The sequence below is a fragment of the Calliphora vicina genome, chromosome 4 (assembly GCF_958450345.1).
Source record: "Calliphora vicina chromosome 4, idCalVici1.1, whole genome shotgun sequence".
NCBI lineage: Eukaryota > Metazoa > Arthropoda > Insecta > Diptera > Calliphoridae > Calliphora > Calliphora vicina.
In genome coordinates, this window is record NC_088783.1 from 96,430,748 (window position 1) to 96,455,838 (window position 25,091).

Sequence of the window (25,091 nt, forward strand, 5' to 3'; positions counted from 1 at the left end):
AGATTTAAAAAAAACGGGTTTTTCGGTTAACCGGTTATCCGGTTTATAGACACTAAGTTTTTTGCTATTTTTTAAAAGAAGGACAAAAAAGACCCATTCCTTGAGGATTGAGAGAGTTAACATATTATACAAAAATGTTCTCCGTAACATTTTGCATAAATTTGCTGAATACATTTTATACCTAAAATGTTCTTTAAAATAAAATTCTTAATAAATGCGAAAATAACCCTCGGCTCCCTTTTGTTATGTCTTATTTCTGACTTTCTGGTTAAATTTTCCGTTTCCCTGTTGTAATGGTGTTATTTGCTAATTTTTAAAAGAAGGACAAAAAAGACCCATGCCTCGAGGATTAAGATGGTTAAAATATTCTACAAAAATATTCTCCGTAATATTTTACATAACTTTGCTGAACACATTTTATACCTAAAATGTAAGGATCACATGGTTTCTTATGACGATTATCAATAAGAATGTGCCAGAGTTGGAAAACTTTAACCCCCCTCAAATGAAATTCAGATGTAAACTTTCAAAACGCCGATACACGTGTCTTTTTTTTGTCTCCTCTATCAAAATTTATTGGTCGCACCTCGTAATTTGTTTGGTGTTGTACAGTGTAATACAAAAAGGCTAATCAATCTTACCTGTTGCAAGTAAGCTGCAAGAACCCAAAAATACAAAGTCAGATAAAGTTTTATTATGACATTGGTGAGTCTAAAATAGGTAAAATAAACAATTATTATTTAGATTATATTTTAGATATTAAATTAAAAAACTTACAAAGAATGACCTATTGTTTTGTGATGCAATTCCGGCTTGCCATAAACTTAGATTTCCATCACCATCACCAATTCCAAATTTATTTCCTTGTTCGGAGAATCGACATCTCGTAACCTTCGCAAAAGTACCCGAAGGTCGTGGTGTACATACTACTTGTTGATGACCCCACTCCCAAATCTGAACAGAACCGTCTTGACCACCCGTTAAGTAGAGGGGCATTAAAGGGTGTGCACTCATTCGTTTTACATTATCAATTTTGTGCTTTAGTATCTGAAAAAATAAATGTAATCTTTGTTTTATTTTCCATTTTTTATTGAATTAAATTTGTCCATATTTTTGTCTCACTGTGGTCACAGTAATTTATTAGCATTATTGTTCATACTAACCAATGTAAGGGTGAATTCCAAAATGTATGTATGCAATGCAGTCATATCTTTATCAAGACAAAGCATGCAAACGAGTAGTTAAAATTTAAAAAAAAAATTATCATAATGCCTGTTTTTACTTTTTCATACATTTTGCGATATGAAAAAGTTTTGAAGTTTATACGGTTGCTCGACTTTTTAAGGTTGCATTGCATACATACATTTTGAAATTCACCCGTTAGTTTTTATTATTTGTTTCTCACTTCAATTTGTGTAACTATGTTGTTTTTGCATACATACTTTAATGTAAAAACAAGTTCAAGCAAGATGTATTAACAAGGTGGCAGCGTAACTACAACAATACAAGAACAATAATCACTTTTGTTTGTGCAAAACCGTGTAAAGTGTCAAAAAAAAAAATTCACAAAAACGCACTTTTATAAATGAAATAGTTTTTCTTAACACTTTTAAATATTTTATACACATAAAGCGGTGACAAATACTCACTTTTTTAAATATAAAATAATCTTTTTAATCTTATAACAAATTTAAAATTTTTTGTAAACAAGCTTTTGACATTTCACAAGGCAAAACACGAGTAGAGCCAAAAATAGTCAGCTGGCGTTACGCTGCCACCTGGTTAAATATGCCTTGAGTTCAAGTACCTACATTGAAAGTGAGAAACAAATAATAATACAACAAAAACAGTTTAGCCCTTATTTACATGTTCAATTGTTAGGTTTAGAACATTAATTTTAAATAAAGAAAGCATTGTCGTAATTGAATTCAAGCAAGAATCATCTCCCTTTTTATATTGTCGGTACCACGGTCGCAATTTCTTTTACTGTCGGTTAATATCATTGCCAAGTGAGCATTTCAGCAACCTATAGACAACAATTTGAAATATACAGAATTGCTCTAAATCGTTGCCGGTGAAGAAAAAGCTCTTCATCGTAAATTTTGGCGCCCAACGTAGGGCAAGTGATTTATCCAAACTTTTGCAAAATTTGTCGTTCTGCCGGTCCATGGTACATTCCAATTTGTGGTACAAATAAAAATTTAAAAAAATTTTTATTAAAATAAAAACTTTTATGAAAAATTAAGAGACCGTGCATTTAAAAACATTTTGGAACAAATTGTTGTGGCATAAATCAAATAAACATATAAATTCTAAAAAATTTTGTGAGCTTTTTAAAAAACAAAATTTTGTTAAAAAATAAACATATTGTAGTAACATTAATTTATATTAAATCTAACCAAAAATAAATTTTGTTGGCTCGATAAATAGAAAGTGACTCTAAATTTTACCGCTCGTTTCTTATATACAAAAAATATCTTTATACAACTCCGTTCAAATTAGCATAATGCGTTTATTATATTATTTTATATTGAATTTATCTTTAAAATTTGAACACAGTTTAAAAGCCATTGAATTTTTGCCTAATGTTAATTACTGGATATAATAACATTGTAACTTGTCATTTATAAAGCTTTTTTATGTCATTTAAATTTGCCCATTTTGTAAAAACCGAACCTTCACGTTAAGGTGTTAGTTTTAAGAAATCTCACTTATATTTCTACATCAAAAAGTTGAGCAATACTTGCTTATTAAAACATTGAATTTATTGTAATCCTTACAATTTTCTTTTATTTCCTACCGCTAATATAATTCTCGTTACATGAGAAATTATAAAACCTAAAGGAACATATAACAACAACAAACTTTATAGTTCATTGTTGTTAGTACCTTTATTAACTAACTTTACAAAGGTTTCTCCTGTATTCACCTCAAAAATAAAATTTCCCCTATTCTACCAGAGCATACCTATATATCCATATAAATATATAAATGTCTTTGTAAGTTTGTTTGTTGGTTTGTTTGAGCATCCTGCCTAAACGGCTGAACCGATTTCATTGCAATTTTGAACATAGATAGACCCTTTTTTGGAAGCGTCAATAGGCTATATCTTTTTTTAATACTTGGACCAGAAAGATATTTAAAGGGGGAAAACCGGTAAAATTGATACCTTTAGTTCTTAAACAATCAAGAGTAAACGGCTACACCGATTTGATTGAAATTTGGAACATAGATATTCCTTTACATGGAAACAATAATAGACTATATAGTTTTTCTTAACTTGGACCACAAAGGGACAAAAGTGGGCAAAATTTGTACCACCCATACAAAGTAAATAGTTATTTTCGAATATCTGCAGAACTAAAATTGTGACTATCTTCAAACTTTATACGAATCAATTTCGTATCACTGTTTGAAGTTTACCTAAAAATGGGATGGATCGGAACAGGGGGTGTGACACCTCCCATACAAAGTAAATAGTTATTTTCAAATATATGGTGAACTATAATTGTGGAAGTCTTGAAATTTAGTCCGAATAGCACCCTTATCATTCTACATGGTTTGGCTGAAAATGGGCGGTATTAAATTAGTGGGCGTGGTACCTACCATACAAAGTAAATAGTTATTTTCGAATATCTGGAGAACTGTAAATGGGAAAGGCTTCAAACTTCATATGAGTTAATTTCTTATCAGTGCAAGAAGTTAGTAAAAAAATGGGAAGTATCGGAACTCGGGGTGAGTCACCTCCCATACAAAGTAATTCGTTATTTCTAAATATCTTGAGATCTATAATTACTAGATTCTTCCAACTTTGTCCGAATAGCTCTCTAATCTTTTTTTATAGAATAGCTGAAAATGGGCGGGAGTGGATAAGTGGGCGTGGAACTTCCCATACAAAGTATATAGTATTTTCGAATATCTGCAGAACTATTATTACGACAGCCTTCAAACTTTTTACGAATCAATTTTTTATCAGTACATTAAGTTTATCCAAAAATGGGACGGATGGGAACAAGGGGTGTGGCACCCCTTCTTAATTTCTGGCATAACAGGACACTGGCATAAACGTAATTTACACAAAATTTAAAGACTCTTACAATTAGATTCACTTGATATTCGAATATTTATATATTTTATATACAATGGTAACAAAATAACTCATTTGAAGCATTACTTTAACTATTATAATAAATAGCTTTCATATCATTATAAGGAGTCTGACTAAAAATAGGCGAATGTCTTAAAAAAAGCTTCAAGATTTTTTAAAATCACAGGATATTTTTTATACCTTCAACGGCATAGTATGCAATTAATCACAAACAAGAAATTCCGGTATTAATTATATTCATTTATTTGCTTAAAAAATCTTTTCACATTTTTTTTATTTTACTTCGATAGGGGTAGCGAAGCGCACCGGGTCAAGCTAGTATACATATATATTTATATTGATGCATCTCTATTGCTGCTAAATCTACAACAACCACACACACCAAATCTATTCAAACTCTAAATCCAAAAGTTGAAATTTGTGGTAAAAAATATTAAAAACAATTTTGTTCGTTTCAAAAATTTTATTTTTATTTTTCAACTTTGTGAAACTAAATAAATATATATTCTGAAATTTTGCAATGTTGTTGTTAACAGTGTCTTTGACACTAAACTATTCGCTATTTTGTCCAAATCATAAACACCAAAGTTATAATGAACAATTAAGGTCGGATTCATCTTCTATATATATATATAAAAATGAAATGGTCCATGGTGTATGTAATGGCATCACGTGAGAACGGCTGATTTTTTTTATTCGATTCAAAATTTTCAGAAATTCCGGATAAAACTCGGACATTTTTTTGAGTCCAGTCAACTGTAATAAAAATGCTCCCTAAAGTATGCTGTACAAATTAAGATATTTTATTTGCAAATAAATAAGAACAGGCAGGTTTATGTGGGTTGGAGAAACTTGAAGAATTAACATTAGTAAATGCTACCGGGCGAAACCTGGGCGGTCAACTAGTAGATTTTAAAATAAAAGTTTTTTAATATATCTTCGTTTTTCTGAAGATCAGCAGGGATAATACCGCCCGGTGATTTAAACGGCTCGAACTTATTGATTGTCCAGCGAATTGTATCCCAATTTACCATGACGGAATTAATACACGGGACAACCGAGTCGGAAAACATATCTACAGTCTCACCATTGCACACTGGTCGATCCCATAGACCAAAAATAAAAAAATCAAAGTGAAAAGTTTATCACCAAATGTGTCATCACTATTTCTTATAAAAACAAGTTTTTAATATTCTTCAAGAATAGCTTTAAAAGTGAGAGCATGACAGTTGGTTTTTACAGTGTGAAAAAGTGGAAAATTAAGTGCAACTTCAAATTAATTAAAACCATATAAAAATTTTTATTTTCGAAATAAATCAAAATGAATATTGAATTGAAAGGTATTTAAGATAATTAAACATCCCAATTATGAATAAAAAATTCCGCGGTAGTTTGGTCCCCGGGAGTTTTTCCCATTGAATTTGAATAGGAAAAATGAGAAAAGGGGAAAAACTCCCGGGGAATTTTTATTCATAATTGGGCTGAAAATGTGTTTAGCTTCTTGTGTATTTTTTATAAAATTAATATTTGCCCAATGTCATTGTTAGTTTTCTTTCGTCCATATATTTCAATTTCAACTAGAGTTTTTTGTTGTTTTCTTTTCTAAAAAAAATGATGCCTTATAAATGTGTAATATTATTATGTTACTCACACCTTTGCAAAGTGAAACATCCCAGCAGTTCTAGGAGACAGTAACGAACTAGTGATTTTACCCATCATTTAGGGTGGGAACTAGTTCAATAGCCACGTGACTAGTCATTTTAACACGGGCATGTCCTAAGCAGGGGTCAATTGTCTCTTTTTGATTACAATGGGACTGTCTAATAGCTGGTACAAAGTAGGCAACGCATTGGCTTCACATACTGGTTATATAGCGTCAGTTACCTTACTAGCTTTGTAACTGGTTACTTGATCAATGACTAGTTTTAACACATGCATGTCCTAAGTGTGACTATCTGATAGCAGATCGAAAGTAGTCACCGCTTCTGGTGGGTAAAATAAAGTGCAGTACAAAAAAAGTTTGAAGTGACTTCACCATAGGTTCCTAAGAGACACTCAAGTGACTATTGACTTCATGCTATGTTACATGCGATATCAGAATAAACTGTATAAGAATTATATCAACACAATTTGTATAAAACCAGTTTGTACGAATTACTCACAAAACGTTTAGTCACTTTAAACTTACGTTTAGTCACTTTAAACAGATTACTTAGAGACACTTAAGTGTCAATTGTCTTCACACTAGATTACTTGGGATGTATAAAATAACCAATTGTCTTCTCTCTGCACTACAAAATGCACACACGTGTCAAATGACCAAAATATATAAATTGGAGTCAGCCAAGTGATAAGCCATTTGTGACAATTACTGTCTTTAAGGGATACATTGACTACTTGCTTAACTGCTGGGATTTTTTTCTATTACAATGGTACAAAATAATTTCTTGATTTTAAACTTAACACTAATATTTAATGAATTTTGTATTAAAAAGCAATATTTAACACTGTTAAAGCGACTTTCGACAATAACACTGATTTTCAATAATAGAATCAGCTGTTACTCAATTGCAAAAAAGTACTTAATGCACAAGTCGAATTCATACAAGGTGGTGGCAGTTTTATAAAAACAACAATTGGTCTTCACAAATGTCAAAAAACAAGAATTAAATAAATAAGTATTAAAACTTAATTTAAATGTAAGTGTAAATAATTAAATAATGAGGGCTTTACTTATTTATGTAAAAAAGAAATATTCTCTTAATAAGCTTAGAATATGTAGATATTTATATTGTTACGTTTTAACCTTTTCAAAACGCTGGTTTATTTCCTTTAAATAAACCGGATACTTTTGATTGCAAATAAAAGCCGTTTAGTAGTTTAAAAATTGTAGCAACTCTTTATTTATTCAAAATGTACAACAACCATAGAATTAAGTAGCCACTCAATGTTTTTTATACACGTTATAAGTTCTCAGAAATGTAGACACAATTTATAATGTACACGAATTTACTTGAAAAACACAACACACTTTAAGGCACTCAGATGATGTTTATTCGAAAAGCGTCTCTGATAAACTCACTAACGACTGCAACCTCTGCCACTATTTATAACACTGCATTACCATCTAGAAAGCTCTTTAACTGTCTAGAGGTTTCTAATACATACGCCATCTGTGGTGTACTTTCTACAATGTTCTTTAACTGAATATTCGAAATCGAATACAGCGTTGCCAACTTACTATCAAATCAACTGAAAGCTTTTATTTAATAATGCCCACAGATATGTTACAGTTTTACAGCACTGTTATTTGAAAGCATTATGCTACTTTTAAATCAGCCGTTAAAATCGTTATATTTGAATTCAAGTACAATTTCGTAACACTGCCCCCAGCTTAAGCCTGTTCGTCCCGAATAGGCATAGATTCACTTCTCCCATAGGCGGCTAGTCGTTCTAGATGTACGACCTTCATTCCCGATATCAGTCTTCCACATTTCCGTATTCTATAAACCATGTCGTCCAATTTCTTAACTGCCCTATGTGGTCCTTTGCAGTGATTCCTTAATTTGGATGACAAACCCTTATTACGTTGTGAGCTATATCTGGTTTTCATTTGGTCATTTGTCATTTTAATTCGTCACCGAACGAGTTCATGCATTTCTTTTTCTGCTGAAGCACCTTTACCCATCTTGGAACCCGGCCTGATGATCTTTTCTCTGCGGGACAGACCTATCACTCCAACAGGAACCATTCTGTCGTTGCACTGTTCAACGAGGGACTCCATTGTTACATGGCCACTTCTCACCTCCGCTGGTTCTAACACCAAAAAACCATTGTCTATACAATCCTCCACTTCCTCACGGGCCCATACCAAATCCTCTGACTGCGGTGGCAACCTTTTGTGCTCAACAAAAACTAACTTTCTTACTTGAGACTTGCTCTCATATCCGACGTCAAGGGGTATTTTAACATTTCTCCAATTCATGACTTTTTGTCCCATATCCAAAGTAATGCTGTGACTAATCTTGAAGTCTGCACCAATGATTACTTCGTCCACAATATCAGCCACAACAAAGACATGATTTACGCTAATACCACCAATAGTTAGTTTCACATTAACTTTACCATGGACAGCGGCAGGCTCTCCAGTAGCGGTGCGTAGACGTACATTGCAAATTGGTTCCATCGATTTGTTTACTAAATCTGTTCTGATGATAGACTGCGACGCTCCCGTGTCCATTGTAAGGATGTGCTTCCGACCGTTGATGTACCCACTAGCAGTAAGATTTTTATTTTCCTGCTGCAGTACTGATATGGAGATGGTAGGGCCATCAGGTGTGGGTGTCAGATCCTGTCCCTCAGTGCAAGCTCGCTTTAAAGGTGGCTCCTGTAATGCTTGATGATTCACCATCTGGTTATTTCTTGATGTTGAAACATATCTGATTCGCATTATTGGTGCTCTGCAGTTTCGCTTAATGTGACCCATTTTTCCACAGTTATAACATTTAACTTTGGCTTTAGTTTGTCTCTTACTTAAAGCTTTTAAAACTGCATCTATTATTTCACTGACTATATTTCTCTCATTTTCGGCTATAACCTCGATATTCCGTACCTTGCATATTTGCGGCTTAGACATTAATTTTGCTGTTTCTTGTGCCAACGCGAATGAAACGGTTTCCGCAAATGTTGACTTCCGTGTGGCATAAACCGCATGTTTTACATCAGGGTCACGAAGCCCATTCACAAATCCGTCAATCTTGAAATGGTCCAATAACGGATGGTTTTCGTCTGGATATGTAAGCTGCATCAAACGTTCGATTTCTGCCGCAAAGTCTTGTAGCGTCTCATTAGGTTTTTGTACTCTACCACGCAATTCCATTCGGTATATTTCTTTCATGTGTTCTCCACCATACTTACGTTGTAGAGCAGTCATGCCCAAGCCCTATACTCTTGGTACTCTTTTGTTATTGTAATTGCTCTTAGCTATAGGCTGTGTGTTTTGTATACTCACTAGAGCACTCAGCACTAGCCATACAAAATACACAAACAACTTTGTCTTATTTTTTTGTCGTTCTTCACTGAATACACGCATTTTGAAAGCAACAACACTTTCGTATGCTTTGCTGGTAAACATTGACGACTGCGATCATCCATGTAGATTTTGTTTTTGTTTATCGTATGATATTTTAAAACTGTGTGTGTTGAAAGTGTGTTTTTTTTCTTTGTATGAATTGCTTTTAGCAACAACAAATATTGAATAAAAAGTAGCTTTTCTTTAAATGTATTGGAGTTTACTCTTCCATAAGGAACTTGTGGGCACCCCTGTTGTAGAGCATCCATTATGTCATCATAGCTATTTCTGCTACTTACTGGTATGCTTTCAAGAACCACCGCTGCGTTCCCTTTCAAGGCCAAAATCAATTCTATAGCTCTTTCTTCACTACTCCATACATTTCTATTGGCAACTGTATCAAACTGGAACTTGAAAACATTAAATGGTGTGCTGCCATCAAAACTAGGAGCCTTTATTCTACTCGATGTTTCTGAAATAATTCGCACCGGTCCATCTTGGCATTGAAGATTATTAATCTTTGTTTCCAGATCGTGTAGTTTGTTATCAACGTCCTTGGTTATTTCATTCCCTAAATCGGACAGCTTTTTATCGACTTTATCAACGACTTTGGCTTGTATATCTAAGCAGCTCTCTAAGTCAGACACCTTTTTGTCAATGCAATCCACTCTGCTGTTTATAACCACCGAAATTTCTTGAAGTTTCTCGTCTGTAGCTTTAGAATTTTCTTTAAATTTCGCGTCCATTTCAATCAAGAGTTTCTCGTTGTTGGCTCTAGAAGTTTCTTGAAATTCTTCTTTGACTTCAGTTAATTTCTCATTTTTTTCTTTGAATTTTTCCATCATAGCAGCAAACATAGTGCTTAAATCCATGCTGCTTGTTGTTGCACGGGTAGAAACTTCCATTTCTTCTTTATACTCAAATTCGAAAGCACCGATGTCAATATCACGCCGCTTGAATTCGTCTATCAGCCTCTTCTGCAATTCTGCCTTGTTACCTGCTGTTCGTAGCTCCAACTTACTCAATTCTTTCTTGAGTTGTTCAACTTTTAGTTCCTCAAACTTCATGCTTATTAATTTGCAATCCCACTTCTGACACCAATTGTTCCGTTTTAACCTTTTCAAAACGCTGGTTTACTTCCTTTAAATAAACCGGATACTTTTGATTGCAAATAAAAGCCATTTAGTAGTTTAAAAATTGTAACAACTCTTTATTTCTTTAAAAATGTACAACAATCTCAGAATTAAGTAGCCACTCAATGTTTTTTATACACGTTTATAAATTCTCAGAATTACAGACACAATTTATAATGTACACGAATTTACTTGAAAAACACAACACACTTTAAGGCACTCAGATGATGTTTATTCGAAAAGCGTCTCTGATAAACTCACTAACGACTGCAACCTCTGCCACTATTTATAACACTGCATTACCATCTAGAAAGTTCTTTAACTGTCTAGAGGTTTCTAATACATACGCCATCTGTGGTGTACTTTCTACAATGTTCTTTAACTGAATATTCAAAATCGAATACAGCGTTGCCAACTTACGATCAAATCAACTGAAAGCTTTTATTTAATAATGCCCACAGATATGTTACAGTTTGCTATTACAGCACTGTTATTTGAAAGCATTATGCTACTTTTAAATCAGCCGTTAAAATCGTTATATTTGAATTCAAGTACAATTTCGTAACAATATATAAAAAATTGTTAGAACCAAAAAGCGGAAAAAAGTTATCAGCTGTTTGACAGACTCCACCTTGTATAAATTCTCCTTGCTTAACGCAGTTGCAAAAAAGGGTATTATCTCACCCTGAAATATAATTGAGGGTGAAATATGTAACATATTTACCAATTATTTATGCAACATATTTAGAAAGGAAAACGACAACTTTTCACATGTTTGCATACATTTTTAGAATGGATCATACCCCTGCGCCAATGGTAACATAAATGGAACATTTTTCTCAGAAAAGAAAACACCATTAGTTGTGTTCCCCTCTGAAGTCTCCAATGTGATTTTTTCTGGTTTATTAGTTAATATTCCAAGATTCTAAAATTGGAAATATCAGCTGCATTCTTTTGCACCACTTTGATTTAATACCCACACATCAAAGCTTTTGATGTCCAACTTAAAATTTGTGTGGGGTGTTTTGTTAATTTATGTTTGCGATGTTTTGTTATTGTTATGCATGTAAAGAAATGTGTTTGTTTTTTTTCTTTTCCACGGACTATATTTAATATTTTTGCTTTATTAATTTGATCCTTGTTATAAATTGTTTTTGCAATAGTCACATCTTATAATTGCAAACTTTCGCGCTCACATACATATTTTTGATATTTGCTGCTTAGAAAGAGTTGAAAATGCTCGAAAAGTGAAGGATATCGTGAAAAACTATATTAAAAACAAGTAACAGAGCTATATTCGACTGTGCCGAATCTTATATACCCTTCACCAAAGTATACCTTAATATAAATACTAAATACAAGACCTACAGTGATGAAGGTTTGTGCATTGAAAAAAAAAACAACAAACAACCAAATGTATTTATAAATATATACGTCTTTACTCATGCAAAACACTTCATATACCAACAACATGAAACCGGACAATCATATGTATTTACACTACGACCACAAAGTATACAGAGGCGACACGGCAAAAAAATATATTTGTCTCTTTCGCTCGAAACAATTTCAACTGGTTTGGTTTTGTGCTTATTTATATAGTTGTTTGTTTTAACGCACTGTCTGTATTATACCGCAAATTTGTTTTCTCTTTCTATCGAAACAATTTCAAAAAAAAGCTGGTTTTAGTGTTTTTGAACTGTCAAATTTGACACCTCTGTATACTTTGTGCTACGACTGCTCAGTGAAAACTAACCAAATAAACAAAACAAGACTTGTACAATTGTATGTTGAAAAACAAGTAAGAAAGTATGGTCGGTCAAGCCCGACCATATAATACCCTACACCAAGTAAATGAGTAAAAATATTTTTCAAAGAACAAAACAAGACTTGCACAATTGTATGTTGAAAAACAAGTAAGAAAGTATTGTCGGTCAAGCCCGACCATATAATACCCTACACCAAGTAAATGAGTAAAAATATTTTTCTTTTATAATATCAATAATTTATATTCGTGAGTGATTTTCGGAAATGGGCCTTATATGGGAGCTATGACCAATTATGGACCGATCACCATAAAATTAGGTCGTGTGATTTATGTCTATATGAAAGTTATTTATGTTGAATTTTGTGTATATACCAACATTTTTAAGTGATTTAAGACCGTTAAAGTGATTTTCTGAAGCGGGTCTATATAGGAGCTATGACTACACACAAAAAAATCCATAGGTTATATTTTCTAAGAATAGAGTATAAATTTAACTAAGCGCAAGGGTAGAATGGCATTTACAAAGTTTCTTAGTTAATATAACTAACATTTTAGATAATTTCATACATACCCTTTTGCACCAAAAATATTTTGAATTGACAATAAAATAAACAGAAACAACATCGAAAAAGATACCAAACATCAAATAACTAATTCCAATAGTTATATTAACATAGTTTTTAGGTAAAGTGTATTGTTTGAATTACCTATTAGCATAGATAATAAAACTTAGTTTTTAGTTTTCATATAAAAAGAAATTAACTATTTAAGCTTAGTTTATATAGCTTCGATTATTTTTTTGTGTGTAATTATGGACCGATCGTAAAAAAATTTGGTGACATGAATTTTGTATATATAAAACTTATTTGGAGCGAAATTTGTGTAGATACATATATAAATTAAACATTTATGACCGATAAAGTCCAATTTCGAGAGGACATTTGTATGGGGGCTAGGTGAAATAATGGACCGATTTCAGCCAGTTTCAATAGGCTTCGTCCTTGGGCCGAAAAAATTGTATGTACCAAATTTTATCGAAATATCTTCAAAATTGCGACCTGTACTCTGCGCACAAGGTTTACATGGACAGCCAACCAGCCAGACGGACGGACATCGTTTAATCGACTCAGAATGTGATTCTAAGTCGATCGGTATACTTTAAGGTGGGTATTAGACCCCCCACTATGGTGGTGTAGGGTATAAAAATAACAACAACAAAAATAAAAAATAAATAAACCAAACGCACTCAAATACATACAAATTATGCACGCGTGTGTTTGATTTGTAATTCTCATTTCATTTCATTCCACATTGTAGAATGTTGTTGTTGGGTGTAAAGTTGTTCATATCAGTGTTACCATATGTCAAGTTTTCCCTTTTTTGCAAGGTTTTTGAGATGCAACAAGTTTGATTTTTTTAAAAATAAGTTTTTTGGGAAATTGTAAATTTATGATATCAATAAGTTCAACCAGTAATTTCAAAATGATAGTCCCCAAATTCAATTACTAAATGGGGAGATTGATTTGAAAATATTTAAAGTGTCTCCAGCACTTAATTCACATAAATTATCTCAGTCTGATTACATATATGTACAAATTGGGTTTTGTAACTTTAGTATGTACTTAAAAAAAGTTTTTTTGTTGAAAAAAAGTTTTTTGTTTAGAAATAAAAAGTTTTCTTCAAAAAATATATGGCAACACTGACTCATATGAGAACTCATTATAAACAACTCTCTCTATTTTGTTAGAGAAAAAGACAGGGATGTTAAATGGGGTTTTCAATTTAGTACCACCCTCCAAAAAAAATTGTACTTTTTGGACCTTCGCGGTACCATTTTTTTTAATATATTTACCCCCATTTTCTCTGGTTATTTTATATCGTGACGATAAACTGACAGTTCTCATACAAAAAAAATGTTAATTGGAGGTTTATCGTTACGAAAAACGATAACCAGATATTGAGAAAATAGGGGTTAATATATTAAAACATCAACAAAATTTCATAAAAATTCAATTGTACACAAAAAAACAAAACTTAATATAAACATACATTACACAGGTCAACAGCAAAAAAAGTCTTGACTAACCACTATATAGATTTGATGCATCATGGATATCTAGGTACAAAAATGGTAAAATTTTTCAATTCTATGCATAAATTTTTCTTTAAAAATGTTTAAGTAAAATTATAAATTTTTTAAGACGTTTCTCCACATAATTAATGATAACAAATGGTGTTAGTCCGATGTTATTAAAATAAACTTAGAAAAGTTGAGATAGTTACATAACCTTTTATCCGTTTATATATTGCGTTTCAATCGGTTCAGTAGTTTAGGAGTTATAATAACAATTTGAAGTAAAAAATATATTTTTTATGTGAACATAGCAATTTTTTTTGTTTTAGAAAGCTGGATTTTTTGCCGAAAATGGCAAAAAAAATCAGATTTACTGGTTTATCGCAAAGCCTCATGTAATAGGAACCAAATGAGATATTGATCATAAAAATTGATGGATTTTTTTTTGAATTTATTCACAATTAGGTGAATTCGCTCATGTTCACAAAATTTTAGTTTTTCGTTTGATATACATAAAATTGAGTAAAAATTGTTCTTCTTTCGATTGATTGAAATTTTAAATAAATTTTCCCCATGCTATGTACAAATTATGTAAATCGCAACTTTTATAAGTTTATTTTAATAAGATCTGACTAACCTTTTTTGAGTTATCATTAATTATGTGGAGAAACCTCTAAAAAAATTTATAATTTTACTAAAAATTTCATAGAATTTAAAATTTGGACCATATTTGTACTACTGGAACCACAATATGTACATCAAAATTGTGTAGTGGTTTCAAAAGACTTTAAAATTTAAAAAGACTTTAAATAATGTTAGCACATGTAGTCTGTTTATTTCCATAGTTTTTATTATATTTTGAAAATAAAAAACTATTTTCACATTTGCAACAAATGCAATGAAATGGACGCAATAATTTGTTTAGTAAAAATTTGTATACTAAAAATTCAAAGAGGGGAAAAACATTTTTAAATTGTACCAAATGAGTCGCTATTTCAGTACTTTAGAAGGTCGAAATGTACCAAAAAAAAGTACAATTGTACCAACTTTAACATAAGATAAGATTTACAAAGAAACAAAATAGAATTGGTGAATATATTCAGTATATATACTTGGATTACTTGGAGACACTTAAGTGTCAATCGTCTTCATGCTAGATTACTTGGGATGTATAAAGTAACCAATTGTCTTCTCTCTGCACTACAAAGTGCACACACGTGTCAAATGACCAAAATATATAAAATGGAGTCAGCCAAGTAATAAGACCAGTGTTGCCACCAAGAAAATTATAAACTACACATCCTCATACCTAAATTACACATACGAGAAAAAATTACACATGTAAATAAATTTTCGTGATTTCAATAGGAGAAATTGTCTAAAATTGTCATGAATATAAAAGGTTTTTCACAGTTTGGACCAAATACGATCACTTTATTGTCAATGGACAATTTTCACTTGCGGTGGTTTTAATTTATCCAGGAATTGGATATATTAGGGTATTAAAAGAAGGTTAGCAATCTCTTTTTTTTAATGAACTTTTCTAATTTAATGAATTCTTGAGATCAGTCAAATATGTCAATCCCAAATACGCTTTTAACAAATATTAATCAATGTTTATTCGGAGATTATTCAATTGAAAATTGTTACATTTGTATTAAAAATTTAACAATATTTAAAAAATAGCACACTGTTTGCTTTCGAATTTGAATTTATTCCTATTTTATATAAAGTGCTTTGAAATCAGTTTTGTTTTCAGTTTCAAAGATAAATATTTTTTAGTATTTGTTTAAAAATTATAGCTCTGACCATTTTCCTTCACAGTAAATACTTTACCAGTAAAATCTTGTAACGTTTATATTTTTAAAATTTGTAGTTATAAATTTGAAATAAAGCTTCCAAAATAGTAAATAGTAAGTCAATTTTATTGTTTATTATTGAAAACACACACCAGGAACTAGACAGACAATAGCATAAACACAAAACAGTTCTTACGGGTAAAAAAATAACTAGTAACAATTTGTAAAAAACATTTTCTCACACAAATTCCTACGTTCTTGTTTTTTTCTGTTAAGATTGGCTAACTTTACCCCGAAATAACTGCAATTACCGTTACCGATATAATAGTTTATATCGTTACCGCTACCTTTATTCTATAAACAATTTAAAATTATAAAAATACAAATTTTCGATTTTGGGTTATCTTGAAAATTAACGTTTTTCCAATAACAATTTTTAATAACTTGTAAAAATGTATAGTTATTGAATACTATTTGTTGTTTTATATTTTTTTCATGTTGGAATTAAAAGTCTTTAATATAAACCAAAATTTAGTTTCTATTACCAATATTACTCAAACAAAACTATCACAAACGGCGAAATGTCCACTTGGAAAACCAAACGTAGCAATCTCCAAATTACTTATCGTATTTTTCTGCAAACCTTAATGTTAATTTAGTTCAAACTAGATTCATATCTTCATACATATAATTCCATTATACTGAGTATAGGAGTAAAATATAGGATAGTAGCTATTCCCTCATATAAACGTACATATTTATTTCAGTCGGTTTTGAAATCTGAACAATCCATAATTCATTCAATTAAAATCCAAAATATAGATAAAAGACATACATTGACAATTTATTTTGGATATAATTGGAATTTAAAATTACACGTGAATTACACATTCACTCAATTACACATGGGCTACACATCCAAGTTAAAATTACACACAATATGTGTAATTACACATGAAGTGGCAACACTGAATAAGACATTTGTGACAATTACTGTCTTTAAGGGATACATTGACTTCTTGCTTAACTGCTGGGTATATACTCAATGTGTATTACACACATCTACATACATACAATATACACACAACTAAACTTTTGTTTTCTTTTTATTATGCTATTATATATGTACATGATTTCATGAAACACTAACAAAATACATGGGTTTTTTTGCTTATATCTCGGAAGAATTCCGGAGATTTTGATGTATCAATCATGTTTGTAAGTTATTTAGGGGATTTAGAAAGTTGATTTCAACACACAGACGGACATGGCTATATCGACTCCGCTATCTATAACGATCCAGAATATATATACTTTATGGGGTCGCAAATGAAAAATGTAGAAATTACAAACGGAATGACAAAGTTATATATAAAGTTATAAGTTATATATATATACTCATGGTGAAGGGTATAATAAAGGCTACACATTTGAAGAAAGTCATTTAGAAACACGCTTAAATTATAATTGCAAAAAAATGAAAAATTTTGGCAAAAATGCAATCGTATAAAAACAAGAGTTCAATACACATATTCTGATTGGCTTGCCTAAGATTTAGTTTGCAATTTTCTCTATAAAAATTAGTAAGAATTCTTGATTTTTAATATTTTATCAATTTTAAAAAAGTTTATAGTTTCACTTATATGGGGAGTGGGTTTGGCAGTTGTCCCATTACGCCCATTTTTTAAAAAAAAGTGTGTATTATCCTTATTTTATATTGTATCAAAAATTATAAATGTAATATTATTTATTACCGAGGTATGGAATTTTGATTTACTAGAATGTCATGACCACACACTGCGCGTTGAACAGTAGGTATTTTTACCTACTTTTTAGGCCATAATTAATATCAGCCAAAGTTTTGGACCGATATGACTGAAATTTGGAATTTAGGAGTTTTTCATGAGCACGTACAGTTGGTTTTTTTGATTTTTGTAATAGTGAATATTTTTAGGTTTGCCACGAAAATGAGAAAATGGCGTATAAGCCATTCAGACAAAATCTTTCTGGAAAAAGTCGCTGATTTTCCGTGAGCTTTGTGCCACCTTAACGATAAATTTTTATAAAAAGTTTGTATATTTTGCTTTACCGAATATAAATCTTGTTTTGATACATTATTTAAATAAATTTCACTGATAATAAAATTGTAAACAGGATAGATTTTTTTCTTATTATTTTTTTTTTTTCAATTTAGAAAGTTCGCTATATTTTAAGCTGAGGCAAAAGAAAATGAGCTGAGACGAAAGAAAATGATGTAAATCAAATCTACTTCGACAGCCCATAAATCAGCCGATATTTGTTTTTTACAAAAACCAAATATGCAGTTATTTGCTTTGATTTATGCTTAATCAAACGTCATTAACAAAAACATTATAATTGTTAGTGAAAAAATTATTTTTGGCCAAGATATTGTGTCAAATTACCTACTGTGCGTTGGGGTGAATTTTATCATTAAATAGTTCCCATTCCCATTTTATCATTAAATAGTTCTGACATATTTATAAAGCCGTGACCGAAATTTCAAGGTGATACCTAACTGGAAGTATTTTTGGCCGCCGCCTTCATACAGCTCCGACCACTGTGCATTGACTAGGAGGCAGCCTGGAAAATGAGTGTCAAGTAAGACGTCAAGGGTATTCTTGCTACCTATAGTCCAACTACCACAGAGTTTCCTATTGCAGTTTCCAAATTGCTAATTAGTTTTCTTTAACGTTTTAATCACTTTAAATTTCTTTAAAAGTAAGGAGCGGGTTAAAAAAATATGAAATTAAACTCTGAAAGTATTGAGTAGGTACATTTGTGTATCGAATACTAGGATCGCACAGTGTGAGAAATGGCCAATCTAGTGGCGCTTTAAGGAAATTTTAAATTTTAGAATTCTGCTAATTTTTTTTATTTTTTTGGTAACTAAGAAACCAACGGATTTTTGTTTTTTTTTGTTTAGTTTTGCTCTCGATGTTCGCCCACCTGTGAGCTTTCAAACTCGTCATATGTTTTAGCAAGTGCATTAATACTTTTCGCGATTTTTTAAAGTTAATGTTTGATTACACAACAAAATCATTACTTTATATATATTTTTTTGAATTAGTGTTTAAATTGAAATTATTAGGTATGTATTAAATAAAAAAATATGTTTGTGATTTGTGCTTGTATGTTTTTGTTCTTAAATGTGGTAAACAAATGACCTGTGTAAAATAGTGTTTTATTATATGTAACTTAAACTTCTGTGGAATAAAAGTTGGGAGTATTCGACGAATTCCGCTCCAATGTTTGGTTTATTTGTTTCTATGTTCTGTTTTCTATGTCCATGTGAAAAATTAGCTGCAACTTTTTGCAACTTTATGATTTTTTACGTTTTTTAGATGCAATGTCAGAGTCTAAACGCACCCTTTTTTTAATTTGGCACTCTGAACCAGAACTAGCAAAAAAGTTTTTGGCGGTGGAAATCCATGTTTTTTCTAATGTTATTGATCCATCAAAATATAACGAAGAGCAATGTCAACAAATTCGTTCACAATTAAGAAATTTTGTTAATAAACTGCGGTACAAATGGACAACTAGTCACAGAATCATGACAAAATTCGCAGATCGAAATAAAGAATGGTAGAAGGTCTTATTTTTCCAGAACCAGCCATTGATCATCGTAAATATAAAAATTTTTCAGAGTGCTCAACTAAAACTCAAATAAAAAAGGTATCTTCTATTGCACAGTGGTTTAGAAACTTTTTTTTTTGGAAATAATTCGGTATCTCGGGAACTATTGGAGATATTATTACAAAATTTCACATGGTTAGAGCTGAGGTGTTTTTCATTTGAATTACATTTGTTCAGAGGGGACCAGTTTGTGCCCCCTCAAAGTTGGTCACCTCGGGTCTCAAAATTTTTAAAAAAATCCCCAAAAATTCAATTTATGATCCGAATGAGCTGAAATTTTAAATATAAATAGTCCTTGAGGAGATCTACAAAAAATACGCTTACATGTGTAGGTTATCCCCTTCAGTTGAAGAGATATTTAGGTTTATTTTTTTTTTTTTTTTAATTTTGCTCGATTTTTTTTTTTTTTAGATATGGCGGCCCTACGGAGGGCCTTTGCCTTTTTAGAATTTTTTACTGAAACCTAAATATTTTTTTTAAAATTGTCCAAGTTTGGATAGGTCTGGGGGATACTGTGTCCGCTTAAGTGAGCCCAATTTTACTTTACATGCTTTTGCATTAAGTTTTCTTTCTGGAACATATAAAAATTGTATATAGTCCCAAAGAAAATTTGTTTCTACAAAAGAAAAAATATAGGGACTTTTTTAGGAAAAATCGTAAAAAATTAGGCCCATTTTACATGTTCCAACTTTGGACGCGTGTAACTTTTTACACGGACGAGATAACTGTTTTATTGCCAATATAGCTGATATTTTGAAAAAAAAAATTCGACCCTCCGTAGGGCCGCCATATCTAAAAAACAAAAAAAAAATCGAGCAAAATTAAAAAAAAAAAAAAATAAATAAACCTAAATATCTCTTCAAATGAAGGGGATAACCTACACATGTAAGCGTATTTATTGTAGATCTTCTCAAGGACTATTTATATTTTAAATTTCAGCTCATTCGGATCATAAATGAATTTTTGGGGATTTTTTTAAAAATTTTGAGACCCGAGGTGACCAACTTTGAGGGGGCACAAACTGGTCCGTATTACCCCTAGGAAGCTGAACAAATGTAATTCAACTCAAAAACACCTCAGCTCTAACCATGTGAAATTTTGTAATAATATCTCCAATAGTTCCCGAGATACCGAATTATTTCCAAAAAAAAAGTTTCTAAACCACTGTGTATTGTTGATAAGACGCCAACAGAAGAGTTAATGTTAGCAACGCGCATTAGTCTTTTCAAATCTGAAAAAGGAATGCTTCACAAGTTGTTTCGAAATTGAGCTCAGAACCTACAATAGCTTCAAAAATGATTAAAACTGTAAATGCTGAGCCAAAATCACCTATTCCATATATACCTGAGGAAGCTTTGGCCCTATATATAGATGGAGACTACTCAAAAAATACATATAAATTAATGCAATATGGTGCCAAAGAGCGAAATTGTAACATTTATCCAAGTTACGATGTTTTAGCTTAAACTAAAAAAGAGTGTTACCCCAATGACATACGCGTAACTGAACGTTCAGCAGAAATAAATTTACAGTCTCTTATTAACCATGCATTGTTGGTTTCTTCAGACCCTTTCATTACATCTAAATCTAAAAGTACCTCAAGGTACTCAAAAAAACATATTGAAATAGATGATGAGGTCAAGCAACTTCTTTTAAATGAGTATGAGTTACCAGACACCCACATTTCGGAAAGCTCTGACTCAGAATAATTTTCCAAATAGTTTCTTCTAGAACATGAGCAAATATAAAGTAGGATCTTATTATTTAAAAAATATTCCATAATTTACATCAAGAATTTGTTACTTTAATTTTTTTAATAAGAAAAATAAAAAAAAAAAAATTACAAAAATAAAACACAACTGCTTTATTTAAAAAAAATACTATACTTAAAATTAGCTATTTTTTTTAAATTACATATTAACAAAGCAATGCGAAATTAGCAATTTCTTGCACAGACCACAATAAATCAATAAAAAAAAAATTAAAAAAACATTTTAAATGAAAAAAGAAGAAATAATAATTACAAAAAAATCATCATAGTAGAATTTAGCATTGTCACATTATTCATATTTTACTTCTCATATTTAAATAAATAAATATAATATATAATGCCTAAAATATAATTTTGTTTAAAAAAAAGTTTTAAAATCGAATGTAATACAAAATTATAAACATACATACATACAACTATTAATATATTAATTGTCGATGATGAATGATACAGCATTAATGGCGCACACTGTACTGAAGCGGCATGTCCCAAAAAATTTTTGAAAGGGCATATCCTTGCTATAATTTCACTGAACATTTGTAATAGATCAGATCAGTAATTATAAAGATATAATTAAAGCGCCACCAGATTGGCCATTTCTCCCACTGTGGATCGGTTAGAAATTCAAATATTGTTATTGTGTTTCTAATATTTTAAAGGATAATACATGTCATAAGTTTAAAGTCGATGACATTGAAAGTTGACGGGTTCCAATTATGCTAATAGATACTAATAAATTCAAATAAAAAAATTATGTTATTAGCTCATTTTAGTTCAAAATAACAACCAAACGGTAGCACTGAAATCATATTTTTTTCATTTGAATTACATTTGTTCAGAGGGGACCAGTTTGTGCCCCCTCAAAGTTGGTCACCTCGGGTCTCAAAATTTTTAAAAAAATCCCCAAAAATTCAATTTATGATCCGAATGAGCTGAAATTTTAAATATAAATAGTCCTTGAGGAGATCTACAAAAAATACGCTTACATGTGTTTAAAGTCGATGACATCAGTTGAAGAGATATTTAGGTTTATTTTTTTTTTTTTTTAATTTTGCTCGATTTTTTTTTTTTTAGATATGGCGGCCCTACGGAGGGCCTTTGCCTTTTTAGAATTTTTTACTGAAACCTAAATATTTTTTTTAAAATTGTCCAAGTTTGGATAGGTCTGGGGGATACTGTGTCCGCTTAAGTGAGCCCAATTTTACTTTACATGCTTTTGCATTAAGTTTTCTTTCTGGAACATATAAAAATTGTATATAGTCCCAAAGAAAATTTGTTTCTACAAAAGAAAAAATATAGGGACTTTTTTAGGAAAAATCGTAAAAAATTAGGCCCATTTTACATGTTCCAACTTTGGACGCGTGTAACTTTTTACACGGACGAGATAACTGTTTTATTGCCAATATAGCTGATATTTTGAAAAAAAAAAATTCGACCCTCCGTAGGGCCGCCATATCTAAAAAACAAAAAAAAAATCGAGCAAAATTAAAAAAAAAAAAAAAAAAAATAAACCTAAATATCTCTTCAAATGAAGGGGATAACCTACACATGTAAGCGTATTTATTGTAGATCTTCTCAAGGACTATTTATATTTTAAATTTCAGCTCATTCGGATCATAAATGAATTTTTGGGGATTTTTTTAAAAATTTTGAGACCCGAGGTGACCAACTTTGAGGGGGCACAAACTGGTCCGTATTACCCCTAGGAAGCTGAACAAATGTAATTCAACTCAAAAACACCTCAGCTCTAACCATGTGAAATTTTGTAATAATATCTCCAATAGTTCCCGAGATACCGAATTATTTCCAAAAAAAAGTTTCTAAACCACTGTGTATTGTTGATAAGACGCCAACAGAAGAGTTAATGTTAGCAACGCGCATTAGTCTTTTCAAATCTGAAAAAGGAATGCTTCACAAGTTGTTTCGAAATTGAGCTCAGAACCTACAATAGCTTCAAAAATGATTAAAACTGTAAATGCTGAGCCAAAATCAGCTATTCCATATATACCTGAGGAAGCTTTGGCCCTATATATAGATGGAGACTACTCAAAAAATACATATAAATTAATGCAATATGGTGCCAAAGAGCGAAATTGTAACATTTATCCAAGTTACGATGTTTTAGCTTAAACTAAAAAAGAGTGTTACCCCAATGACATACGCGTAACTGAACGTTCAGCAGAAATAAATTTACAGTCTCTTATTAACCATGCATTGTTGGTTTCTTCAGACCCTTTCATTACATCTAAATCTAAAAGTACCTCAAGGTACTCAAAAAAACATATTGAAATAGATGATGAGGTCAAGCAACTTCTTTTAAATGAGTATGAGTTACCAGACACCCACATTTCGGAAAGCTCTGACTCAGAATAATTTTCCAAATAGTTTCTTCTAGAACATGAGCAAATATAAAGTAGGATCTTATTATTTAAAAAATATTCCATAATTTACATCAAGAATTTGTTACTTTAATTTTTTTAATAAGAAAAATAAAAAAAAAAAAATTACAAAAATAAAACACAACTGCTTTATTTAAAAAAAATACTATACTTAAAATTAGCTATTTTTTTTAAATTACATATTAACAAAGCAATGCGAAATTAGCAATTTCTTGCACAGACCACAATAAATCAATAAAAAAAAATTAAAAAAACATTTTAAATGAAAAAAGAAGAAATAATAATTACAAAAAAATCATCATAGTAGAATTTAGCATTGTCACATTATTCATATTTTACTTCTCATATTTAAATAAATAAATATAATATATAATGCCTAAAATATAATTTTGTTTAAAAAAAAGTTTTAAAATCGAATGTAATACAAAATTATAAACATACATACATACAACTATTAATATATTAATTGTCGATGATGAATGATACAGCATTAATGGCGCACACTGTACTGAAGCGGCATGTCCCAAAAAATTTTTGAAAGGGCATATCCTTGCTATAATTTCACTGAACATTTGTAATAGATCAGATCAGTAATTATAAAGATATAATTAAAGCGCCACCAGATTGGCCATTTCTCCCACTGTGGATCGGTTAGAAATTCAAATATTGTTATTGTGTTTCTAATATTTTAAAGGATAATACATGTCATAAGTTTAAAGTCGATGACATTGAAAGTTGACGGGTTCCAATTATGCTAATAGATACTAATAAATTCAAATAAAAAAAATTAAAACGGTAGCACTGAAATCATATTTTTTTTTTAATTTATGAAAAACGATATTTTTTGAAATATTTGTCAAAAGTTTGCATTTCTCATACAATGCAGACATTACTTTGATATTCTTCGCTTGCATTATGAATTTTACATGTTAATAGACTTTTGAATGTCTTTCCTCTTTTTAACTTATATATTTCTTTTTTTTTATTTTATTTTATATTTAAATGAAATGTTACTTACAATGTCAGTTCCTCTGCCTGATTGTGATGAATTTGAGTGGTAGTTCAAATTTGATTCCGGCGATAGAGATGTTCCATATGTCATTCTAAAATTAAAAAAAATTAATTTGATAATCAAAAATACTATGTATTTAGTGTTTAATTCAGAGACCAAAAATAACTGTTACTAAATTTTTTGAGACTGAAAAAGTTAGGCATAAATCAATGAATAATTTTTACGTTTTCAAATAAGAGTTATTCATAATAAATATTTTTTATCGTTGCTCATAACTTTTATTTTCGATTTATATTTTTTTA

The 25,091-nt window shown here is 30.7% G+C and overlaps 1 protein-coding gene across 1 annotated transcript in view; it reads right to left on the bottom strand.

Annotated features, from left to right (window-relative positions):
• Rbcn-3A (Rabconnectin-3A) overlaps positions 1–25,091 on the bottom strand; it is a 452,485-nt gene that overhangs the window by 114,123 nt on the left and 313,271 nt on the right. The window contains exons 15-17 of the mRNA XM_065506903.1: positions 24,796–24,880; positions 778–1,047; positions 642–711 (exon numbers count right to left, since the gene is read on the bottom strand). Of these exons, the coding sequence (XP_065362975.1) occupies positions 642–711; positions 778–1,047; positions 24,796–24,880 (425 nt within the window). The remainder of the gene's footprint in view (positions 1–641; positions 712–777; positions 1,048–24,795; positions 24,881–25,091) is intronic.